The sequence below is a fragment of the Pimephales promelas genome, chromosome 7 (assembly GCF_988280905.1).
Source record: "Pimephales promelas chromosome 7, fPimPro1.hap1.1, whole genome shotgun sequence".
NCBI lineage: Eukaryota > Metazoa > Chordata > Actinopteri > Cypriniformes > Leuciscidae > Pimephales > Pimephales promelas.
Genome location: NC_142775.1, coordinates 7,041,351 through 7,063,717, shown reverse-complemented (window position 1 = coordinate 7,063,717; position 22,367 = coordinate 7,041,351). Strand labels below are relative to the sequence as shown.

Sequence of the window (22,367 nt, the reverse complement as noted above, 5' to 3'; positions counted from 1 at the left end):
CATGAAGCAATTAATTCAAAATAAGTACGTACTCAATTACCATTTTTTTTAGAACCTCTAGTAAATTACATGTCATTTTGTTTAGTTGACTATTCAGAATCGTGATCTGTATTCTAAAAAAAAAATTTGATTCTCAGTTTACCCAGAATCGTGCAACTCTAGCTTTAGTATTATTTTTTTTTGTTTTATTTAGATGTTAATCAGTAAATTAAGTAGAAAAAAAACATACATGCATCACTTTATTAAAAGTAATTCTGATATTATGGTAAATTTAATAAGACTTTGACAGTTTAATCCATTCTAATGCTACATTCACACCGGACACGAATAGCGCGTCAAATTCGGAGTCTAGTTTGACGCTTGACCACTTTGTGTTAATTCGTGCGCCAAGAGCAAAACTGACGCGGGTAAAATACAAAGTTTAAAACGAAATTTACGCGCGTCAAAACCGAAACCCGTTGACGGCCATCCTTGTTTATGTTGATCGAGCATTCATCGAGAGATTCACCGCTCTGTATTTGCTCTGGAGAGCTAGAACAGCGGCGTGGGGATCATCGTCACCGTATTTGTGTCCACCGGACCCTTCGGAGGCGAACCGTTTGGCGCGTTTCACCATTTGCTCGCTACAGGAGCTGCGCTGGATGATGGCCGCTGTCAGCGGTACTTCCGCCTGTCCCTCGCCCAGTTTGATGACTTGTTGTCCCGCGGTGCGAATTCACGGCAAAGTTCAGATTTTTCAACTTGGGCGGCAGACGCGAATTCGCGTCAAACGCGTGAATGCACAAATGGCACTAACTAAATCATTCGCGCGTAACGCGCCAGACGCTCAATGGGCTATATGCACGCATAAGTTCCGCATTTGACGTAAGGATGCTCGTCCATTTCCGGTTGTGTAGATTAAAGCGGAGGAAAACCGGAGAAAATGGGATTATGGCAAAGTCTTCAATATTTACTGTCCGCCCGTCTTTGAAACGAAATGTACATACTTTTAGATGTAATTTTATATATAGTTATGTTTATTTAATATAATTTTAAAAAGAAGCATAAACACAACGAGGGGTGTCTGTTTTATCTGTTTTTGTGACTAACGTTTCATTAGTATAACCATCGAGTATAAAATTCAATATAAATTTTCGGTATTGCATTGGACTCTATGATCGGCGGAAGTTATCGAGCATCCTTAATCCTTCACCGGAAATAACGCCGTGCATAGAGCCCATTCGCGCGAACGAGGCGTATTCGCGTCTTCCGCGCCACAGGATTTTTTTACGCGCGTAATGCGTCTTTGCATTGACTTAACATTGAAATCATTCGCGCCTGATGCGTTATTCGTGTCCGGTGTGAACGTAGCATAAGCCAGATTTCAAACCATTCCTTGAGCCTTCTCATCACTTCACATAACCAGAATATTCATTTCAGCTTCCTGTACGAATACAGCGTGGTTCACACAACATTAGCTCTGTTGTTACTGCTTTTAATGCTTGACCGCCTGAATCTCCATTAGCTGTTTGCTAATTTAACCAGGAGAGTGCAAAAAAGTAATTCAGATCCACATTATGTAACTAATTAAGTTTTGCCAGTCTACTGAGCTCATAATTCATGTTCAGTTATTAGATTTCAGTTCACCACCTTTTTCTCTGACTTTCATGCTTGGCTTTTCTCTTTTTTTTATGTAAAATGAATACGCCAAACCATCACAATAAAGTATTGGTGGGACCATGAATCAGTGGGATGCCATGATAATGAAAGACCTTATCATTGCAGTATCTAAAGAATCGCATGATACGTTTTGGTACTTTTTTGCCAGGAGCTTCAAACTTTATCAGATGTTTTAAAGTGTCTAGTGAACAATTAATCTCTACACAAATATAACGGGGCCACCTATGCAAAGTATTCCCAATGCTTTATCTAAATTGATGTTCTTTATCTCTCCTCTGAAACCAATTGAGCTGTATTATGGATTTGTTTTTCAATACTTATTTATTAGAATTATTTATAATCAATTTTATTCTCAACTCATCAGGAATCTTGAATATTTTTTTTTTTTACAGTGCACTCTTATAGTACCTTGAATGGCAGAAATATGTATGCTATTGGGTAAATTGGCAGTGGGCGGCATCACATGGGATCATACAGACCATAACAAAAGCGCACTCTGAGACGAAACGCAAATTTCAAAGTAGAATAACTGGATGTAGAATTGATTTTCTTTTACATTCTTTAGAAATGTTGGCCCATATTGATAGGATAGCATCTTGCATTTGATGGAGATTTGTGGGAAACACATCAAGGGCACGAAGCTCCCGTTCCACCACATCCCAAAGATGCTCTATTGGGTTGAGATCTGGTGACTGTGGGGGCCATTTTAGTACAGTCAACTCATTGTCATGTTCAAGAAACCAATTTGAAATGATTCAAGCTTTGTGACATGGAGCATTATCCTGCTGGAAGTAGCCATCAGAGGATGGGGACATGGTGGCCATAAAGGGATGGACATGGTCAGAAACAATGCTCAGTTAGGCCGTGGTATTTAAACGATGCCCAATTGGCACTAAAGTGGAGATGAGTGGTACCCGGTGGGGTCTTCTGCTGTTGTAGCCCATCCGCCTCAAGGTTGTGCGTGTTGTGGCTTCACAAATGCTTTGCTGCATACCTCGGTTGTAACGAGTGGTTATTTCAGTCAAAGTTGCCCTTCTATCAGCTTGAATCAGTCGGCCCATTCTCCTCTGACCTCTAGCATCAACAAGGCATTTTCGCCCACAGGACTGCCCCATACTGGATGTTTTTCCCTTTTCACGCCATTCTTTGTAAACCCTAGAAATGGTTCTGTGTGAAAATCCCAGTAACTGAGCAGATTGTGAAATAGTCAGACCGGCAACCATGCCACGCTCAAAATTGCTTAAATCACCTTTCTTTCCCATTCTGACATTCGGTTTGGAGTTCAGGAGATTCCCTGCGTCCCAATTCGCATACTATCCGTCCTAAATAGTATTCGAAAATAGATTTGGTACGTCCCAAATCGTAGTATGTTGAAATGAGTGTTTCAAAGATACCCGGGTGGTCTACTTTTTCCGGTCAGAATCCGAAGTGTAGATCGATGCACACTCTAACGGCTGGTATTGCACACAAACCATTGCGCGTTGGACGAGGATTCGGTTAGAACTACAAACACGAGTAAAAGGTGTTAAAAAACTACAGACACATAGTCGATCCGGAGGACGCGCGAGTCCCCGCGGTTATGTAGAGAGGTTTAGAGAAAGAGCTTTGAGCGATTAATTATCAGTATCTAACCTGACGAAAATGAATATATTCAATGTTGTCCACATTATATTGCATTTGCAGCAGCATTGTGAACTTTTGTAAAGACGCGTTTGGCCATTACATTTTAAATGCATCATTATATTCAAATTGCAAACACGAGGAGAGCATGAAAGACCCACAACTGGCAGATGAACGTGCTCTCTGAAACGGTAGGAAATAAAATTAGATAGAATGGAGGATTTTAACTGTGACAAGATGATTGACAGGGCAGTTTACGGTGACAGGATGCGCGCAGCACGCGACAGAGCTGTCCGTTAAAGATGACGTGATAGTACGTCCCAAAGCTTGCCTACTCTTTTGCCACACACTCAAAAGTATTTACTTTTTCCTCACAAAAAGAGTACATACTTTTAGGGCGTAGTATAAGTAAGCGAATTGGGACGCAGCAATTGTCTTAGCCAGGACCACATCCCTAAATACATTGAAGCAACTGCCATGTGATTGGTTGATTAGATAATTGCATTAATGAGAACGTGATCAGGTGTTCCTAATAATCCTTTAGGTGAGTGTATGTGGGCAGCTCATTGGGTTCTGGAAAGAATCCACTTTTATTGGAAGGAAGATTTTGTGAGCTCAACTCTTATAGGTTATCTGACTTTTGTTTTGTTTGATTTGTGTTTAATAGAGTCTCCTGAAACCGATGCAGTGATGGACGTGGGCTCGGCAGAACCTCTGGAATCTGAAGTTCTGTATGACTGTGTGATCTGTGGTCAAAGCGGCCCGTCCACTGAAGACAGGCCCACAGGACAGGTGGTACTGCTGCAGGCTTCTTCAGGTATCACACACTCCAGCATTAACACCAGCAATGTAGCAGTGTCTATATCAACAATGGCTAAGTGGATTTTAGGCCAACTTTAAAGTGGATAACATCAGGGCTTCAAGTAATGAAAAATAATGTCATTTCGGTGATCAGAGATGAGTTTTAAGGGATTCAGTTGTTGCCTACAGGGGGACTTTAGGTTTTATCTACTGAATGATCAACACCCATGTTTAATTGATTTGTATAGTGCTTTTCAGAATACATATAAATATGTTAAAGCAGCTGAAACTATATGTACTGAACATCACCAGCTTTTTTCATTTGCGAAGTCTCTATATCACCACTAGGACTGCTTTCCGTCTGCAGGTTCAGGTTGTGGTCCAGATCACTGGAGCTCTTTAACTGTGCATTAAACCACCCATGAGTTTACATTCACCCTCTTTACTCTACTTGTTTTAACAACAGTGTTTTAATTGCTTCTGTGACTTCTCAGCTGGTGCTGTGATCAAATTAGCATTAGTTATGTGACTTTAGTAGTCTTAAAATGTCTCAAGCTCAAGATGGTCTGACTCTGTAGAGAAAGTCAACAGTACTTTGAGATTTGATGGACTAACAGGCGTCTGTTTTTAATATTTATTGCTTCATATTCAGAATGGCAGGGTTTAGGGTCAGCAAGCATCGGCATGACAGATTCATAAGGGTTTTGACTTTGACGTGGTATTTCATTATAGTATACAAATGGTGAGTGCCATATATTTGATGATGGCAGCAAATTAACATGATTAGCATTTCTGTATCAAGAGTGTGTGTGTGTGTGTATTTCAGTGTTGGGGCACCGTTGTCGTAGTGACACGCCAAAGCGATTGCCCACAACAGATGAGGAACACATCTACCCCGAGGACACATGTGGAGCGACCAGTGATGTTAGACTGACCCTTATGCAACGCTACTTTAAAGATGTATGTGATATATATATAACTCAAAATAACTACTCTATAACACACTAACAATATAAAACTCAATCTGAAACATCTCAAACATCTTTGTTCTGGCATATAAGTGCAATATGACTGCATTTATCCATTCTATTTTATTTTGTTTGAGAGGCTAAAATGTTTTTTAAATGCACAACATGCTTTCATACAGGTACAACCTTATTATGGTTCCACTCACATGCTTTAATAATGCAGTATCCCACAAGAGGCCAATCAATTAGTGTGGTTACCTCCGTAAAGGTTTGTTAGGCACAGTTTGACATGGTAAAATAATTTCTCATGTCAGTGTGTTTCTGGATCCCATTGACTTGCGTTGTATGGACGAATGCCACTCATTAGGTCATGACTGATGTTCTGAAGTTTCTCTTTTTTTCCCATGTTCTCAATTTGCCAGAGTTCCTGCCTGCAGTCTGTGTCTGTTGGCTGGGACGGGGGTGTGTATGTGCAGACGTGCGGCCACACTCTTCATATAGACTGTCACAAGTCCTACATGGAATCCTTACGGGTGAGAATCACTATAAAGAGCTATAGCTGATCAAGCCATTTATCACGCATTTGGAACAGTCTTACCATAGTTAAGGAAAGTATATGTGCACGGTGACCCCAATCTCACAGCCCACCTAGCATCTGAACAGCTCTTAAATGATGTAACTCAACAGATGATTCTGGAATCATTCATCCAGCTGTCTAATATAAAGTGGCTTCTGATCTAGTGTCTGTCAAGACTCCCCTGTCAGAGACATATTCAGTATTCACCGTTCACACACTGTGTCAGCTGTATTCCAAAACTCAATTCATCATTTATGAAAATGTCCCATGGCACCGGGGCCTTGTGAACCACAGACTCTAGAGTGGAGGAACTGTCTTCATTGACTGTTATACATAAAGACTATTGGTTTATCTACTGTCTTGTCTGCTAAAAATGAATTTTAAGGATTCATTTAGTTGTACTTGTGTTAAACTTTGTTGATACACAAGTTAGTATGTTTAACAATACTTATAAGATCTTGATCTTGAGTTCGGACTCTGATCTGTCATATTAGAGGTCCATCCACCACTGTGTTTCTTCTCAACTGAACTTTTGAGAGGTGTGTGTTGTGCTTTTGCTATTAAGTGCAGTCTGACATCACCATCTGCTTAATAATCTGTGACATGAGCATTGGCACGTAGAGAAAGAGAATTATGGCTAGAATTTAACTCTAGAATTATGAGCACTTTAGTCTCAGCCTCAGGAGATGTACACAAACCCCCAAAACCGATGCATATTACACACAAAAATTCTCAGAACAGTAAATATGATTCTGATATAGTTGTGGTTGTGGCCATCAATGATGGGTTTATATATATATATATATATATATATATATATATATATATATTATGTTTGACGGACACTTGGCTAAATTTGCCTCGGGCTTCTGGGGTGGTTTGGCAAACATATTTAATTGTCGTTTTCTTCACACCAGAGTGTTTACCAGTTTTGAACTGTAATTGTTTAAACTAAACATTACATAACCAATTTTTTGTGCAATAATATATCAGCCTCCTAAATATAATAAGGATTTTATACAGGAGTTTTCAGACTTTGTAGGTGAGATTTGTTTAAAATATGATTCATTTTTAATTGTGGGAGATTTCAATGTGCATGTTTGTTGTCCACCCAATGCGCTGGCAAAATATTGTTATGGATATGATTAGGGCTGGGCGATATGGCCAAAAAATCATATCTCGATATTTTTTGGTCAAATGGCGATATGCGATATATATCTCGGTACTTTCTACGTTTTCTATTTAGATAAAGAAAATCTTTATATTAAAAAAAAAAAAAATATATATATATATATATATATACAGTATATTCACATTCGGCCCAATGATATCCTACAAACAATGTTGATATTGAAGGATATGGAAACAAATATAATATAGGCTATGCAATATATTATGTGCAAAAAGCTTTTGTTTTTATATTGACTAAAAGCTAAACTAAAAATGAAAATAAAAACAAAAACAAAAGCACAAACTAATTATATTAGCCTGCATTTGATTACCCCATTATAATCACTTTCACTTTCATTAAAAATATATACTTGTAGGTTTAAAATTCCACATATGGCACATTTATTTTCTCCAACAACAAATATTTTAGCAATATGTTTATTTTAGTCAGAATTATTGCGTACTACGTAGTACTATTCACGCGCATGCGCGCGCCGGCGCTCGTTCAAGGAAGCATGAATTTTAGCGGAGATTCACTTGCAGAAGCTCGTCCTCTTCTGACATGGACATATTTGTTGTGAAATGGACATATTTGCTTTACTTTCTAACATTTACAGATGGAGAATATGTGAAATGTAAGTTGAGCACTGAGGAAAGCACCACATCTCAAACGCATTAAACAGCGCAAGTATATCTGTCAGTCAGCAACAGTGTCTGTCAGAGCATTTGACAGGGCGGCAAGCTGCCTTAAACTTGTTAACTATATCAAAGTGATTTTGACGCAATTAATATAAGCTTGTGTCATGTTTAGGACAAATTGTAGGCTACTACGTAGCCTAGCTACTTTCACTGCAGCAGCTCACACTGCAACCTCCGCTATTTTTCAGATGTGCTCATATCAAACTACTGTATCGATATAAACGGTATTGCCTCATTCCATATCGTTTCAAAAAATATAACGATACATCGTACATATTCGATATATCGCCCAGCCCTAGATATGATTGACTCTTTTAACCTCAAACAGCACATTTCTGGATCCACTCATGTTCATGGACATACCTCTGTTGGGGATGTTAAAGTTCACAATTTAGCCATCTCTTATCATATGCCTGTTACTTGTACTGTAACTCTCCCTTGTGTCATTCATAATACCTCATTACCAATTCGCCAGGGCCAGAAGTTAAATTCAGTCAATATTGAGCATTTTAAAAATGCACCAATTGAATCTCATATAAATTTTACTTTGGAGAGCCCTTTACATTCAGATGTGAATATTTCACTTGATGCATTTAATTCTGTATGCTTTTCTATCCTAAATTCAATTGCTCCTCTGACAGTTTAAGAGTGTTAAGGCCAAACCAGAACCTTGGCTAATTGAGGTTACTCGGAGCTTGAGGCGTGCTTGTTGGAAAGCGGAGCGTGGGTGGTAGAAGGATAAATTACAAGTGTCATATGATATACTACGCACACAAGTCTTTATCTACCTGCCAGAATGCAGTCAAGTCAGCTAAGAGAAAATATTTTGCTGATCTAATCTTAAGGTCCCACTGTACTCCTAATATTTTATTCAATACAATCAATTCAGTGCTAAATCCCATTACTACATGTCCTGTTTTGTCCGCCATTTCATCAAAATCGATCACAAGTTATACCTGGTTCATATGATCCCATGTTTACTTGTTTCACCTATGCTGTTTTTGAACAATTTTCACCTATTTATTTTCATTATAGGTTCGTGGGCAGTTAAAACCTACAAATTGTGGCCATGATGTCATTACAGATTTAATTAAGCTTACTTCTGATATTAGTATATTGACCTTAATTAATAGAAGTTTCAAAACAGCAGTAGTTCCAATGGATTTTAAGTATGCTATTGTACAGCCTCTTTTGAAGAAAACAAATTTGGATCCAAATGTTTTATCTAATTACAGGCCAAATTCTAAACTGCCATTTTTCTCAAAACTTCTTGAAAAGTCGCTTTTCTAGTTCAAAATGAGTTTTTTGAAAATTTACAGTCAGGGTTTAGATCGAATCATACAGAAACGGCCTTGTTGAAAGTTCTAAGGCCGTGTGTCCACCAAAGCGTTTTTAGCCAGCTGAAAAAGCTAGACGCTCTGCTGGAGACGGCGTGCATTGGGCGCTTGAGAGCGTTTTGGCAGCGCAGCGTGTATTTCCGTGTAGACGTTTCGTTGCTATGATACAGAATATCCGCAGCAGTTTGAATGTTGACAGTTGGTCGGTGTGGTGTTAGTCCCGCCCCTCCTCCACTGTGATTGGACGGCTGGGTAAAAAGTGACAGTGATGAGCGCTGCGTTTTATCCAAAGTTGAACATTTTTCAACTCCCAGCGACCAGTAAAAACGCCGGGCGCTTCAGCGTGAAAAAAAAAACGCTCAGCGCCTCGGTACACTCCTGGCGTTTAAAAAACGCGGCGCTCCCATTGAAAACATACGCTGGGCGCGTGGAAAAGCGCTTTGGTGGACACACGGCCTATATGATATCTTGATTGATTCTGTCAGCTCAGTGGTTTTAGTGTTACTAGATCCTCGTACAGCATTTGATACCATTGATCACAATATGCTAGTCTCCCGCCTAGTGGGAATTCCAGTGGGAAGTCAGGGCATGGCACTCGATTGGTTCAAATCCTTCCTCTTTAATAGGATGTTTTTCAGTTAATTTTGCTCAGCATTATTTGAAAATGTCTAGTGGGGTTCCACAAGGATCCATTCTTGGCCCAATTTTGTTTTCATTATATATGCCTTAGGTTCTATTTTTCATTGACAATGACACTCAATGACACTCAGGTGCATTTACCTTTGTGTTAACAGGACAGAAGTTATTTTGAGTCACTATTGAGATTTTTACAGTAAAACTGAAATAATCTGGTTTGTGGCCCCTGACACTCGAAACTCTTTTGACTTGGGTGAGATTCTGCCCCTTTCTGTAAATCTGTAGTGAAGAACCGTGATTTTGAAAGGATTATTCATGCTTTTATTTCTGAAAGAGTCGATTATTGACTCACTATATGTGGGTGTTAGCCAAGCACTGTTAAACCATCTTCAACTGGTTCAAAATGCATCTGCTAGACTTTTAACAGGCACTCTATATTGATTTTTGCATATAAAGCATTGCATAACTTGTCCCCACCACGCTACATAAGTGCACCAGGACTAAATGTTTTGGTGTCCACAAGTGTGAACGCATCTCAAGCTACAACGTGGACCAGACTTTTACGCTAATAGTCAAAAGTCTGTCTCTATAAGAGGATATATGGAAGTGTTATGCCTGCTTCAAACCTAACCGTGTGTGTTTGTTCCACAGAATGATCAGGTTCTTCAAGGGTTTTCTGTGGATAAGGGTGAGTTCACCTGCCCACTGTGTCGTCAGTTCGCCAACAGTGTTTTGCCCTGTCGTCCTGGCCGTGGGATGGAGACGGGCGCCTGGCACACCCCCAGTAACAAGAGCCTATCCACACTGGTGAAGGAAGTGGAGGACCTTCAGGAGCAGCTGGGCATTTTCCCAGTAAGCGCCAGCGTAAAGCAGAGAGATCCCATACTGGTATTTATAAGAGCACTCTCCCCTCCCCTCTTTTCTGTTCTGTTCATCTCATCCCTCCATCCTGATTCAGAGTATGGACTGGTGTGCCCTTCACCTCCATGTGATCTTTCATGCCCCACCAAATATTGCTGGGGTTTAACATCTCATAACACAAAATCTGTGTCATTAAACTCGCGCCTTCACAAATCTGGTGTTTTTTCCTTCCTTGCAGGCGGAGTCCAACCTGAGTAAAGAGATGGAATCCGTTATAAAGGACATTAAAAACACAACACAGAAAAAATACATGGATTATGGGAAGAACCCAGGGTCACCTGACAACGACTTCCTGTTCATGTACTCCGTGGCCAGGTGAGAAAGCATCTATTTAGACATATATTGCACAGTTTTTCCACTTTTGTTTTATGGGTCAATGTTTTTTTAATCTAAGCTTCAGTGTTCTCATTATGTTTGGCATTAGAGGGAGGTTTAGTACAGCATGAAGTGTGTGTGTCTGGCATTACAGTTCTGATGTCATGATCAGGTTTATTTTCTTGGTAAACTTTGTATTTAAGAAAATTAGGTAATGCTTTACTTGAAGGGGTGTGCATAAGACTGACATGACACCTTCATAACCATGACATGACACATGTCTTGAATATGAAGTAAGGTTTATGCATGTTTATGACAACCGTCATTAAGTGTCTTTCGCTCAATAATGACATTTTGAATGCAAATATGACATTGTTTGAGATGTCTTTGTTATGACATCTTGACATAAAATGAAGTTAAAGGGATACTCCACTTTTTTTGGAAATAGGCTCATTTTGCAACTCCCCAGAGTTAAACATTTGGGTTTTACAGTTTTCAAATGTATTCAGCCGATTTTCGGATATTTAGAAGACCAAACAGTTTCTGGTCTCATTGACTTCCATAGTAGGAAAAAATATACTATGGAAGTCAATGAGACCAGAAACGGTCTGGTTACTCATATTCTTCTAAATATCCGAATATCGGCTGAATGGATTCAAAAATGGTAAAACTCAACTGTTTTACTCTGGGGGAGTTGTAAAATGAGCCTATTTCCAAAAAAAGTGGAGTATCCCTTTAACAAATCTTTTATTAATTAAAGGGATACTCCACTTTTTTTGGAAATAGGCTTATTTTACCACTCCCCCAGAGTTAAACAGTTGGGTTTTACCATTTTCGAATCCATTCAGCCGATTTTCTGATATTTAGAAGAATATCAATAACCAGCCATTTCTGGTCTCATTGACTTCCATAGTATATGTTTTCCCACTGTTATTACTGATATTCTTCTAAATATCAGTAAATCGGCTGAATGGATTTGTAAACAGTAAAACTCAACAGTTTAACTCTGGGGGAGTGCTAAAATGAGCCCATTTCCAAAAAAAAAAGTGGAGTATCCCTTTAAACTGTCATGTGGTTGGTTTTGACATTGGCTGTCATTAGGCCATTATAACTGTGTCATGAATATTTTTCGTGACCTCAACTACAGTGGCACTAATTTAATTTGTCATTAAAAAGTTATAATGGCTTCATGACAGCCAATGTCAAAACCAACCACATGACAGTTTAAAGGATTAGTTCACTTTTGAAAAAACTTTTGCTGATAAATTACTCACCCCCATGTCATCCAAGATGTCCATGTCTTTCTTTCCTCAGTCGAAAAGAAATTAAGGTTTTTGATGAAAACATTCCAGGATTTTTCTCCTTATAATGGACTTCAATGGGAACCAGGTCCAACCGAGGTCCAAACGACAGTTAATAACAGTTTCAGATGCAGCTTCAAATGTCTTTAAACGACACCAGACGATGAATAAGGGTCTTATCATGCGAAACGATCGGTTATTTCAAAGCTTATTCCAAAAATGTAACTTTTCCAAGGACAAATGCTAGCCTTTCTCCATTCTGTGAGGCGCGTTTGCAACGTCACGTAATACGTAATTACGTTCAAAAGGTCACGGGCGACGTATCCGGAAGTACAGAATCAAAATCGTCCGACATCGTTGTTTTACCTTTTAATTCCTTTTTTTTGTAAACGGCGTTTGAGTTAGTTTTCACTTATGCGTTCAACTTGTAAACACTCTGACTCTGTACTTCCGGCTACGTCGCCCGTGACCTTTTGAACGTAATTACGTATTACGTGACGTTGCAAACACGCCTCACAGAATAGAGCAAGGCTAGCATTTGTCCTTAGAAAAGTTACATTTTTGGAATAAGTTTTGAAATAACCGATCGTTTCGCATGATAAGACCCTTATTCATCGTTTGGTGTCGTTTAAAGACATTTGAAGCTGCATCTGTAACTGTTATAACTGTCGTTTGGACCTCGGTTGGACCTGGTTCCCATTGAAGTCCATTATAAGGAGAAAAATCCTGGAATGTTTTCATCAAAAACCTAAATTTCTTTTCGACTGAGGAAAGAAAGACATGGACATCTTGGATGACATGGGGGTGAGTAAATTATCAGCAAAAGTTTTTTCAAAAGTGAACTAATCCTTTAATGTACTGTTAGCCAATAAAGCTAGGTGGTTTCTTAAGTTTGATAATGAATCTGCTATGTCATGTTTATGACAGGTTGTGTTGTCTTAGTAATGTCAAGTTATCAAAGACACTGACAGGTTATGATGTATTGGTTTATGTTAAGGTGTCATAACAAAGACATCTCAAACGATGTCATATTTGCATTAAAAATGGCAGTGACAGTTGTCATAAACATGCATAAATCTTATCAATCTAATTATGAAGGTGTCATGTTAGTCTTCTGCACACCCCTTCAAGTAAAGTGTTACCAAAATGATTATGTAAATGGAATCATTTCAGTTTTTTGACCTCCTTGTATGGATCCGTTTTGTAAGCTGGTACTTTTGTCCCCATTGTTCCATTCATCCATTCTTTCTTAGTTTCTTTTGTTTGTTTGTATCGTTCAGTGTTTAGTTGGCTTGTTCTTCCCTTTGTTGAATATTTCAGTGTTTGTTCATTCCTTTTTGGTTAATTTGTTTTTTCCCCCTTATTTCATTTGTTCTATTATCTACTCTCTAATTCTTTCTTGCTGTCTTTTCTATGTTCCATTATTTTACTTGTGTTGTTCATTCTTTACCTTCAAAGAATGCCTTAGCATTAAAATGTATTTGAAGGTTTTATAAGGAATTGTAAAAAGTTTTTGTCAACTCAAAAATCCAGTTTTACCTCAGAGCTGCTCTAGTCCACATGTTGACTTACCCTCTCTCTCTCTCTTTCTCTCTCTCTCTCTCTCAGGACTAATCTGGAGTTAGAGTTGGTTCATCGTGGGGGGGATCTGTGCAGTGGGGGGGCCAGTGCTGCCGCCAAACGCTCCTGTCTCAGTGAGTTTCTCTCTTTTTGTTTTAGTTTAATGTTTGTTGGATATATTTTGTTTGCTTTTTTTTTTGCGTTTTACATCCTGATTGGACTCACAAGCCTTTATGATTTATATTTTTCAACGGAACTTGCAAAACAGTGCTGTGCGCTCAATGCACTCATCGTATGTATATATATATATATATATATATATATATACACACATATAGTGGTATTTTTTACCAGTTGAGAACTCATAAAGAGGTCATAAAATGTCTAAACAGCGGCAGGAATTCCTCCATTGCACACACTGACACATCTGCTGATAGGAGATAGCGGTTCCAATGCCTGTACCGAACTGTAATGGACAACAATGCAACTATGACGAGAAGAATCAGGAATGCTTAACATTATCGGCCACCAAAATTTGTCCAATTATATTCATTTATTATTTACTTCAGCTGAGACACTTCAGATGCGCATTGTTCACCATGATGATTTTGAATTGCGTGAAATATGATTGAAAATACAGTAAAGTATGACAAATCTGTCAATAATATTCTTATTATAATTTGATATAGTCTGTAATTGTGTGCTCGAGACATGGTGAGACTTGTTTTTTTTATTTAGATTTAGATTAATCGGCCAATATATCGGTTATCGGCATTGGTCAAAATGTTCATATCGGTGCATACATACTTTTTAGGATTGCATCTTGTGACATAACGTCCTGCATTTGGTATGGTCAGCCTCGGTCCATTTGTTTGGTAGCAACAGAGCAATCGCACCAGAATTTTTTTAACCGAACCATGTCATATTTCTTTTAAGTATTTTTTTTGCCAGATTGGGTCATTTTGTGATTTTTTCAGCATCTAACAGTACCCACTTGGCAGATGTTGTCTGTTCCCAAATCCATGTCACCATTGATAATTGAAAATAAACTTTTTTTGTGAATTGAGTAAATGTATTAATTTAATGTGTTTTTCATTTGCTTCTCTGTGTATGTCAGGCACACTGCTGTTTAGATATGACGTTGACCTTGTATGTGTCAGCCACTGGTCCTGAACTTATTACACTTTAATTATCTGGAGTAATCTGAAGTTCAGTGTCTTCAATTTAGTGTTCAAGGATACAAAGAGTTCATTGATAAGGGCCTTAAGGGGATTCAACCTTGCAGTTACCAGCCTTGAACCCTTAACCACTACACAAATGAAGTTTCCCAAGTGGACTCTACTGTCCATGATTCAAATGGGAACGGACTGTTCAAATTCAGGAATAGCATGATGGACTGTGGATGATATATTTGTATTTGTATGCCAATGGATTGGATGCAAGGAGAACGTCAAGACTGTAATCGACACACACATCCGCACACTGGCTAGGTATAAAGTGTGTGTGCAGACTTTGAGCTGTTATGAAAAAAATCCTGACACTCAAGCGCAGCCGAAGAGATTTCACACTCCAGCAAAGCAGCCATTTTCTGTGCTACATTAAACACACATCCATAGAGAGGGCCAGATTTACTCAGTCTCTGTACATTAGCTTAGCAAGAGAACAAGAAAATAGAAAGTATGGGCAAAGAAAGAGAATGTGAGTGTGTGTCCAGATCTCACCGCCATATTGCTAGAGTGGTTGTTAGTAGGGATGTCCTGATCAGGTTTTCAATCAATCCGGTTAATTGAATACTGAGTGTCTACCGTAACCGAGTCCCAATCCGATACTTGTATTTTCTTAGTGTATTAGAGGCTTGAATGTAAAAAAGGAGATTTATCACTATGTAGTAATTCCAATATAACAATTAATTACTACAGTAATTAAATTTATAGAATTATTATTATTACACACACTGCTGTTGCAAAGTTTGGGAACGGTAAGATTAAAAAAAAAAAAAATCAAAGCTGAATTTTCAGCATCAGTACTCCAGTCTTCAGTGTCACATGATCATTCAGAAATCAGTCTAATACGATGAGTTGATACTCAAACATACCTTATTATTATCAATGTTATAAATAGTTGTGTACAATATTTTTTTTTTCTTGATTATTCGATTAATAGAAAGTTATAAAACACATTTTTTTCTGACTTAGAAATCTTTCATAATATTATACAATACTGTTCAAACATTTTTAGTCAAATGTTTTTTTTTTTTTGGAAATAAATTAATTTTACTCCGCAAGGTGCATTTAAATTGATCAAAAGTGACACTAAAGACATTTCTAATGTTATATAAAATTACAGTATATTTCTAATAAATGCTGTTCTTTTGAACTTTTGTGTGTTTCAGTGAGGCATCACATTAAAGGGGTCATGAACTGGCTTTTTATAATAAATTTTATTATAATAATATAATAAATTTTATTATATTGTTGTGTGAGGTCAATTTATGACGTTCGCTTGGTTTTTGCATTCAAAAACATCAAAATGAAATATAGCTGCGAGCAGCGATGGCGGGCCCAAGCCGGTGGCACCGCAACCCCGGTTCCTTTAGTTACCTAAAGGCACCGGGGTGGCGGTGTCGCAGGCTTTAGCCCTTTCATGATTAAATGAAATGTTAAAACAGCTTGCCATACTCTATCTGTCGTTTCGACGAGTCACAATTACATTACAGATATCTTAAATGATAATACAAACTATTCAAAATGTAATTAAGACTAGTCACTTTTGTCAAAAGGTGGCGTGTTGATATCTACAATGTTAATTCCGGATAGGCAAACTTAGCTTTTAAATGTTAAAAGGGCTTGCCATATAGGGACGTACAGTAGGCTCAGAGAGAGGCTCACCATATTCAAACCAAAATATCTGACTTCCTCTTGATCCAAACTAATGACTTTGAATTAGAAAGTTGTCCCGCTTGAGGAGTAAAATGTATATACCGATTTTTGTAACTGTAGATAAAACTAACAACGCCACTTTTGTCAAAAGGTGGCGCTATTTAGTCCCTGCACCATGCCCGTTTCTGAAACTTTGCACATGTCTACTGGCTAATAAATGTGATGTCTGTTGATTTTCATGCAATTTCAAGCATGCTAAGAGTCTCAAAAGCATCCTAAAATAATTTCAAAGTTTGATGCGTTGCCACGGCAACAGTATCAGATATATCAAGAATCCATTCTCCGGTCTTCATCTGCCATTTATTTACATTATACAGATGAAGTTTGAAGCAAATCGGGTCAAAATAAAAGGATGATTTTAAAGCATTTGGAAAGTGACACACTTCCTGCTGCCAGTTGGTGGCGCTATAACTTTGACTCACAATAGTCACATCCATGTGATCGGCCTCTTACAGCGAACACACTGCTGAAGTTTCATCAAGATCAGTTAATGTATGCTGAAGTTATAACACACTTCCTGTTTCACGTTTCTCGCCATAATTTTATTTCCTCGCCACGGCCAAACCGTTCAAGATATCAAAAATCCCCTCGCAAAATTTCATCCTCAGTTTCTTGACTTCATGCTGACCGAGTTTCGTGCCGTGTGTTTGAATTCTCTAGGAGGAGTATTGCAAATTCCATTGTGTGTGTTTTTTTAACAACCCTAAATAACCGAATTCATGTCTAGCTGGGGTAAAAGTAAGAGTGTGAGGTATATATGAAACGATGACATCAACATGTGTACCGAGTTTCATATTATTACATGCAAGCGTGTTTGATTTATGGACCAAGTGTTTGGACCCCGTTCCAGGGGGCGCTGTCTAGCCCCCCTGCCACGCCCAGGTACCATCTTCAGCCCGGGCCTGATGGCTGTGGGATCTGACCTGTATGCAAAGTTTCAAGAGTTTTCAAACCCGTTAAGGGCCCCAAAAGCCGCTAAGAGTCTCAAAATCATCAAAAAAAAAGAATTTTAAAGTTTGATGCATTGCCACGGCAACAGTATCAAAGATATCAAGAATCCATTCACAGGTCTTCATCTGCTATGTATTTACATTATACAGATGAAGTTTGAGGCAAATCGGGTCAAAATAAAAGGGTGATATCAAAGCATTTTGAAAGTGACACACTTCCTGCTACCAGTTGGTGGCGCTATAACTTTGACTCACAATAGTCACATCCATGTGATCGTCCTCTTACAGCGAACAAACTGCTGAAGTTTCATCAAGATCAGTTAATGTATGCTGAAGTTCTGACACACTTCCTGTTTCACGTTTCTCGCCATAATTTCGTTTCCTCGCCACGGCCAAACCGTTCGAGATATCAAAAATCCCCTCGCAAACTTTCATCCTCAATGCCTTGACTTCATGCTGACCGAGTTTCGTGCCGTGTGTTTGAATTCTCTAGGAGGAGTATTGCAAATTCCATTGCGAGTGTTTTATGAACAACCCTAAATAACCGACTTCCTGTTGGGCTGGTGTAAAAAGTAATAGTATGAGGTATATATGAACGATGAGATCTATATGTGCACCGAGTTTCATATTATTACATGCAAGCATGTTTGAGTTATGGACCAAGTTTTCGGACCCCGTTCCAGGGGGCGCTGTCTAGCCCCCCTGCCACGCCCGGGTACCATCTTCAGCCCGGCCCTGATGGCCGCGGTTTCTGACCCGTGTGCAAAGTTTCAAGAGTTTTTGAGCATGTTAAGGGCCCCAAAAGTGCCCGAATAGTCGTATAAATAATAATAATAAATATAGCTGCGAGCAGCGATGGCGGGCCCAAGCCGGTGGCACCGCAACCCCGGTTCCTTTAGTTACCTAAAGGCACCCGGGTAGCGGTGCCGAAGGCTTTGGCCCTTTTATGATTAAATGTTAAAACGGCTTGCCATACTCTGTCATTTCGACTAGTCACAATTATGTTACAGATGTCTTAAATGATAATACAAACTATCCAAAATGTAATTACGAATAGACAGAAAGACGTTGTTGATATCTACAATGTTAATTCCGGACAGGCAAACTTAGCTTTTAAATGTTAAAAGGGCTTGCCATACAGGGACGTAGGCTCAGAGAGAGGCTCACCATATTCAAACCAAAATATCTGACTTCCTCTTGGTCCGAGCTAATGACTATGTATTAGAAAGTTGTCCGGCTTGAGGAGTACAATGTATATACCGATTTTTGTAACTGTAGATAAAACTAACAACCCCACTTTTGTCAAAAGGTGGCGCTATTTAGTCCTTGCACATTGCCCGTTTCTGAAACTTTGCACGTCTACTGGCTAATAAATGTGATGTATCTGTTGAGTTTCAAGCAATTTCAATTTCAATTTGACTGTTGAAAAGAAGTGCGCCGATTAGATACTCAGGATCGGTATCGGCTCTGACACTGCCATCTTTGACGAGGCTGATTCAAATTCTATATTGTGCATATACTATTCTGTTAGGCACAAAGGCACAAAAACTTTCTAAAGTACCATAAAGATTTTGTGTACTGTATTATTAGTGTTCTGAAGCTATTATGTGATATAGAAATTAATATTTAAGTCATTAAATTCAAGAACACAAACTTTTCCCTCTCTGCGCCTGTCAGTCATTCTCCATTCAGCATTCAAACAGCACGTCACATTCGGTTACAGTCAATGATGAAACGATCTTCAATGATTCAATGTTAATCCTATTATACTGGATCTTTAAGATAACCCAGATAGCAAATTGGCCTTGGGCCGGATCTGGCTTAATTTCGGCTGAGATTTTGGCCCACATACCGCATGGAATTACGGGCCAAGGTTGGCCCAAGTGCTGTTTGCCGTAAGTCAACCAGATCAAAGCCGCGAGCAAACCAAAACTCGCCCAGAGCTTTGCAGTGTACCCAGATATTACCCAGAACTGGGCCAAAACAACGCCGTACTCCCCATATGTCAGCCAGACAAAAGCCAAACTGCCACCACCTTTAGGCCAGAACTCAGCCACATCTTATCCAGAAGCTGCAGAAAACAGCCATAACTGGGCCAATATTATACCAGAGTCCCCAAAACTGAACCAGAAATTATTCCTGTGTAAAACAAGGTATAATAAAAAAAAAATGACACTACAGAAATGCAAAGAACAATATTTTATTGAGAAGGGAAGAAAATCTCAGCCAGATAAAAGGATAAACAACAAAATACAAGCCAATACTAGAGTAAGACAAAACAAAATATAACTATAATTCACATTACAAGAATAATAAAAAGACAGCAATAAATTAAAATGTTACAAAAATGTGTATGTGGCATTCTTAAATAATGAGATACAAAAATTAACAAAAATATGTTGGCCGAGAGATCTCAAAGTCCTGCAACAGAAGAAAACATGCAAACAAGAAAAACACCAGCAAGTCAAGACATCAGTTTCACAACACACATGCTGCAAATACAATGCAAACAATAAATAATAATAAAAATAAAAACAATGAACACCATTGTCGAGTAGATATTTGTTGGTCGGACATTTGGAGAGCATTTATGTATTTGGTTGTGTTTTAGCATATGTGATAAAGATGTTCTTATTTTACAGGGGTTTTTTCTGTTTGCATCCATTTTCTTCTGTTGCAGAATGTTGAGACCTCTCAGCCACCGTACTAAAAAGCAACAGAAACCAAGCAATACATTAAATTCATACAAACAGTAAAGCAAAAGTGTAAATGTGTCATGCATGCCACACCACCACTGCTATGACACATGCTATAGTATCCTTACACTAACAGTGAATATGTGATGAAAAATATTAAATGAAATCTTACATCTTATTAAAAATACTAAATGAAATCTTACATCTTATTAATCGGTCATCACTTGAGAGGCTTTTTCTCTGTGGTCTGGGTGTTTCATGATGCCATGGTGACTGTATTGCCTGTCTGTGAGACTGTAAAGTTAAATCCTGTTGCCTGCGATGTTCTGTGAGGTCTTGTGAACTTCTCTACTTGCCATGGCTGCAGTAGCCTCCTCATCGGGGTCATTTTCATCCATTAGTCGCCTGTTTCATCTTTAGGAAAGGTAAATTTTTTTAATGATTACTAAATTTGATTAAGAAAGTGTGGTATGGTCATGTAAAGACTATTCAGTGACAAATTCCCTTTTTGCAATTCAAAAAGAAATGTGCATTATAATGTGTTAAACTGCACAAATATATAAGGACCTGTAAGAAAGGTCTATGTTAATGAATTAACGTTAAAAAATAATCAATCTTACTTTATTTTCCGTTTTGGTGGCCTCAGAAAGATCAGCTGTTGTTCAGCAAGAAGCAGCTTCCGATGTTCTTCACTATAATGTTAATTTTCAATGAAAAACAGAATTCAAACATCAATTCTATTTCCTCTCCAACATAAAAACACATAAAATCCAACCACACAAATCCCCCAAAAATCGTATCTAGTAATGCGCTATAGATTAAAATCCACGTGTTAAGATAGTGAAAAACTATAAACTTACCTTGATCATGTATTAAAACTTCAAAAGATAAAACCAACACAGCGTGATTGTCGAAGTTAGAACAACTAACTTAGTTATTTGAATTTCACCGCGACTGCGTTGAGTTGCTGAATAGCTGCTACGCAACTTCCGGATCCTCTGGTAGGCGGCGGGATGGTGTCACTGGGTGCATTCTGGGAAAAGTAGTCTTTTTGCAAAGCGGATTTAACACTGTACATGTAAATCAACTACAATTTCCATGATGCATTGCAAACCAGATTGTATCAGCAGCCACAGACGTCGCATCGACTGCCGCGTGGTTTGCTCACACTGCTCTAAAAACACGCAAGTTTCCCGGAGATTTTTAAAAACAGAACGTTTTATTTAACCGATTTCAATGGTTTACGTGGAGAACATAAATGTTTCTTCTCCAAATACTTACAATAGGCTATAGGCTATTTTATGGAGATTATATAATTTTTTTATTGAGGAATTGTGAAAACTCAAAGCATGGGTGGTTTTTGCTTCAAAAAATCATAGTTTAACCATGGGTTTTTGTAGTACATCTGTAGGCTACCTAATAAATTCCCCAAAAAGTGAATTTTTGTGTGTGTGTGTGTGGCATATTGATTACCATTTGGATAACCACAAAGTACTCTTTCAGTTCCATTCAATCTTTTGTCTATGCTGCAGACTGAACCATTTGTCTTCAGTCATTTTGCAAACATCTTTTTTTTCCATTCTGCAATCTGCACATTATCACCTCCTTAACCCCCCCATTAAAATAATCTTGCCAATAGAATAATCAAGGCTTCTTTCCTTAAAACCTGCCTACTTATGTGTAAAAGAGAACTATTTGCACACATATCTATATGTATTTTTAACTAGGTCTATAACAAACTTATTTCATTTTATTATTTTTAACAAAATTAACCCTATTTATGAGGTTGCATTATAATTATGTCTAAAATATGAACCAATTTAACACCACATCTTACACGGCTATTTTACAGTACAGCACTTTCATGAGGTCTGTTATTTGCTCAGCCAACCAAAACCCAACCAGATCTCAGCCAAAAATTTCCTTATTCTGGCAGACCGAACTCAAGCCAAAGCTTAGCCAAACAGATACAATTTGATTTGTTTCTTTTGGTTAGCCAGACTCCAGCCAGAGCTTAGCCTAGTACTGTTTGACAAAAGAGTGTGAAAAAAACAGTGCCAGAATTAAGCCAGAAGTGCCGAATAAGCCAGACTCGGCCCAGACTTTGTTGCTATCTGGGAAAGGTCTAAAGGTCTATATTTTCGAATGAAGAAACTTTTTCTTGCTGGACTTTATTGCTGTAACTTAATCGTGTTACTTTCTACCGGGTGTCGGACGC

The 22,367-nt window shown here is 38.4% G+C and overlaps 1 protein-coding gene and 1 long non-coding RNA gene across 3 annotated transcripts in view; one reads left to right on the top strand and one right to left on the bottom strand.

Moving 5' to 3' along the window:
• Positions 1-22,367, top strand: part of ubr3 (ubiquitin protein ligase E3 component n-recognin 3) — a 153,953-nt gene that overhangs the window by 72,095 nt on the left and 59,491 nt on the right. Inside the window, exons 25-30 of one of the 2 annotated variants that reach the window (XM_089132997.1) lie at positions 3,947-4,096; positions 4,907-5,040; positions 5,471-5,581; positions 10,119-10,319; positions 10,567-10,703; positions 13,613-13,698. In XM_089132997.1, coding sequence (XP_088989123.1) covers positions 3,947-4,096; positions 4,907-5,040; positions 5,471-5,581; positions 10,119-10,319; positions 10,567-10,703; positions 13,613-13,698 — 819 coding nt within the window. Of the gene's footprint in view, positions 1-3,946; positions 4,097-4,906; positions 5,041-5,470; positions 5,582-10,118; positions 10,356-10,566; positions 10,704-13,612; positions 13,699-22,367 lie in introns of both variants that reach the window. The other variant, XM_089132996.1, reaches the window with a different exon arrangement.
• Positions 19,638-21,169, bottom strand: LOC148978259 (uncharacterized). Its single transcript, XR_016169238.1, has 4 exons — positions 21,010-21,169; positions 20,770-20,841; positions 20,353-20,563; positions 19,638-20,159 (listed from the first exon to the last, which is right to left on the bottom strand). It is a non-coding gene; the product is annotated as an uncharacterized LOC148978259 (long non-coding RNA).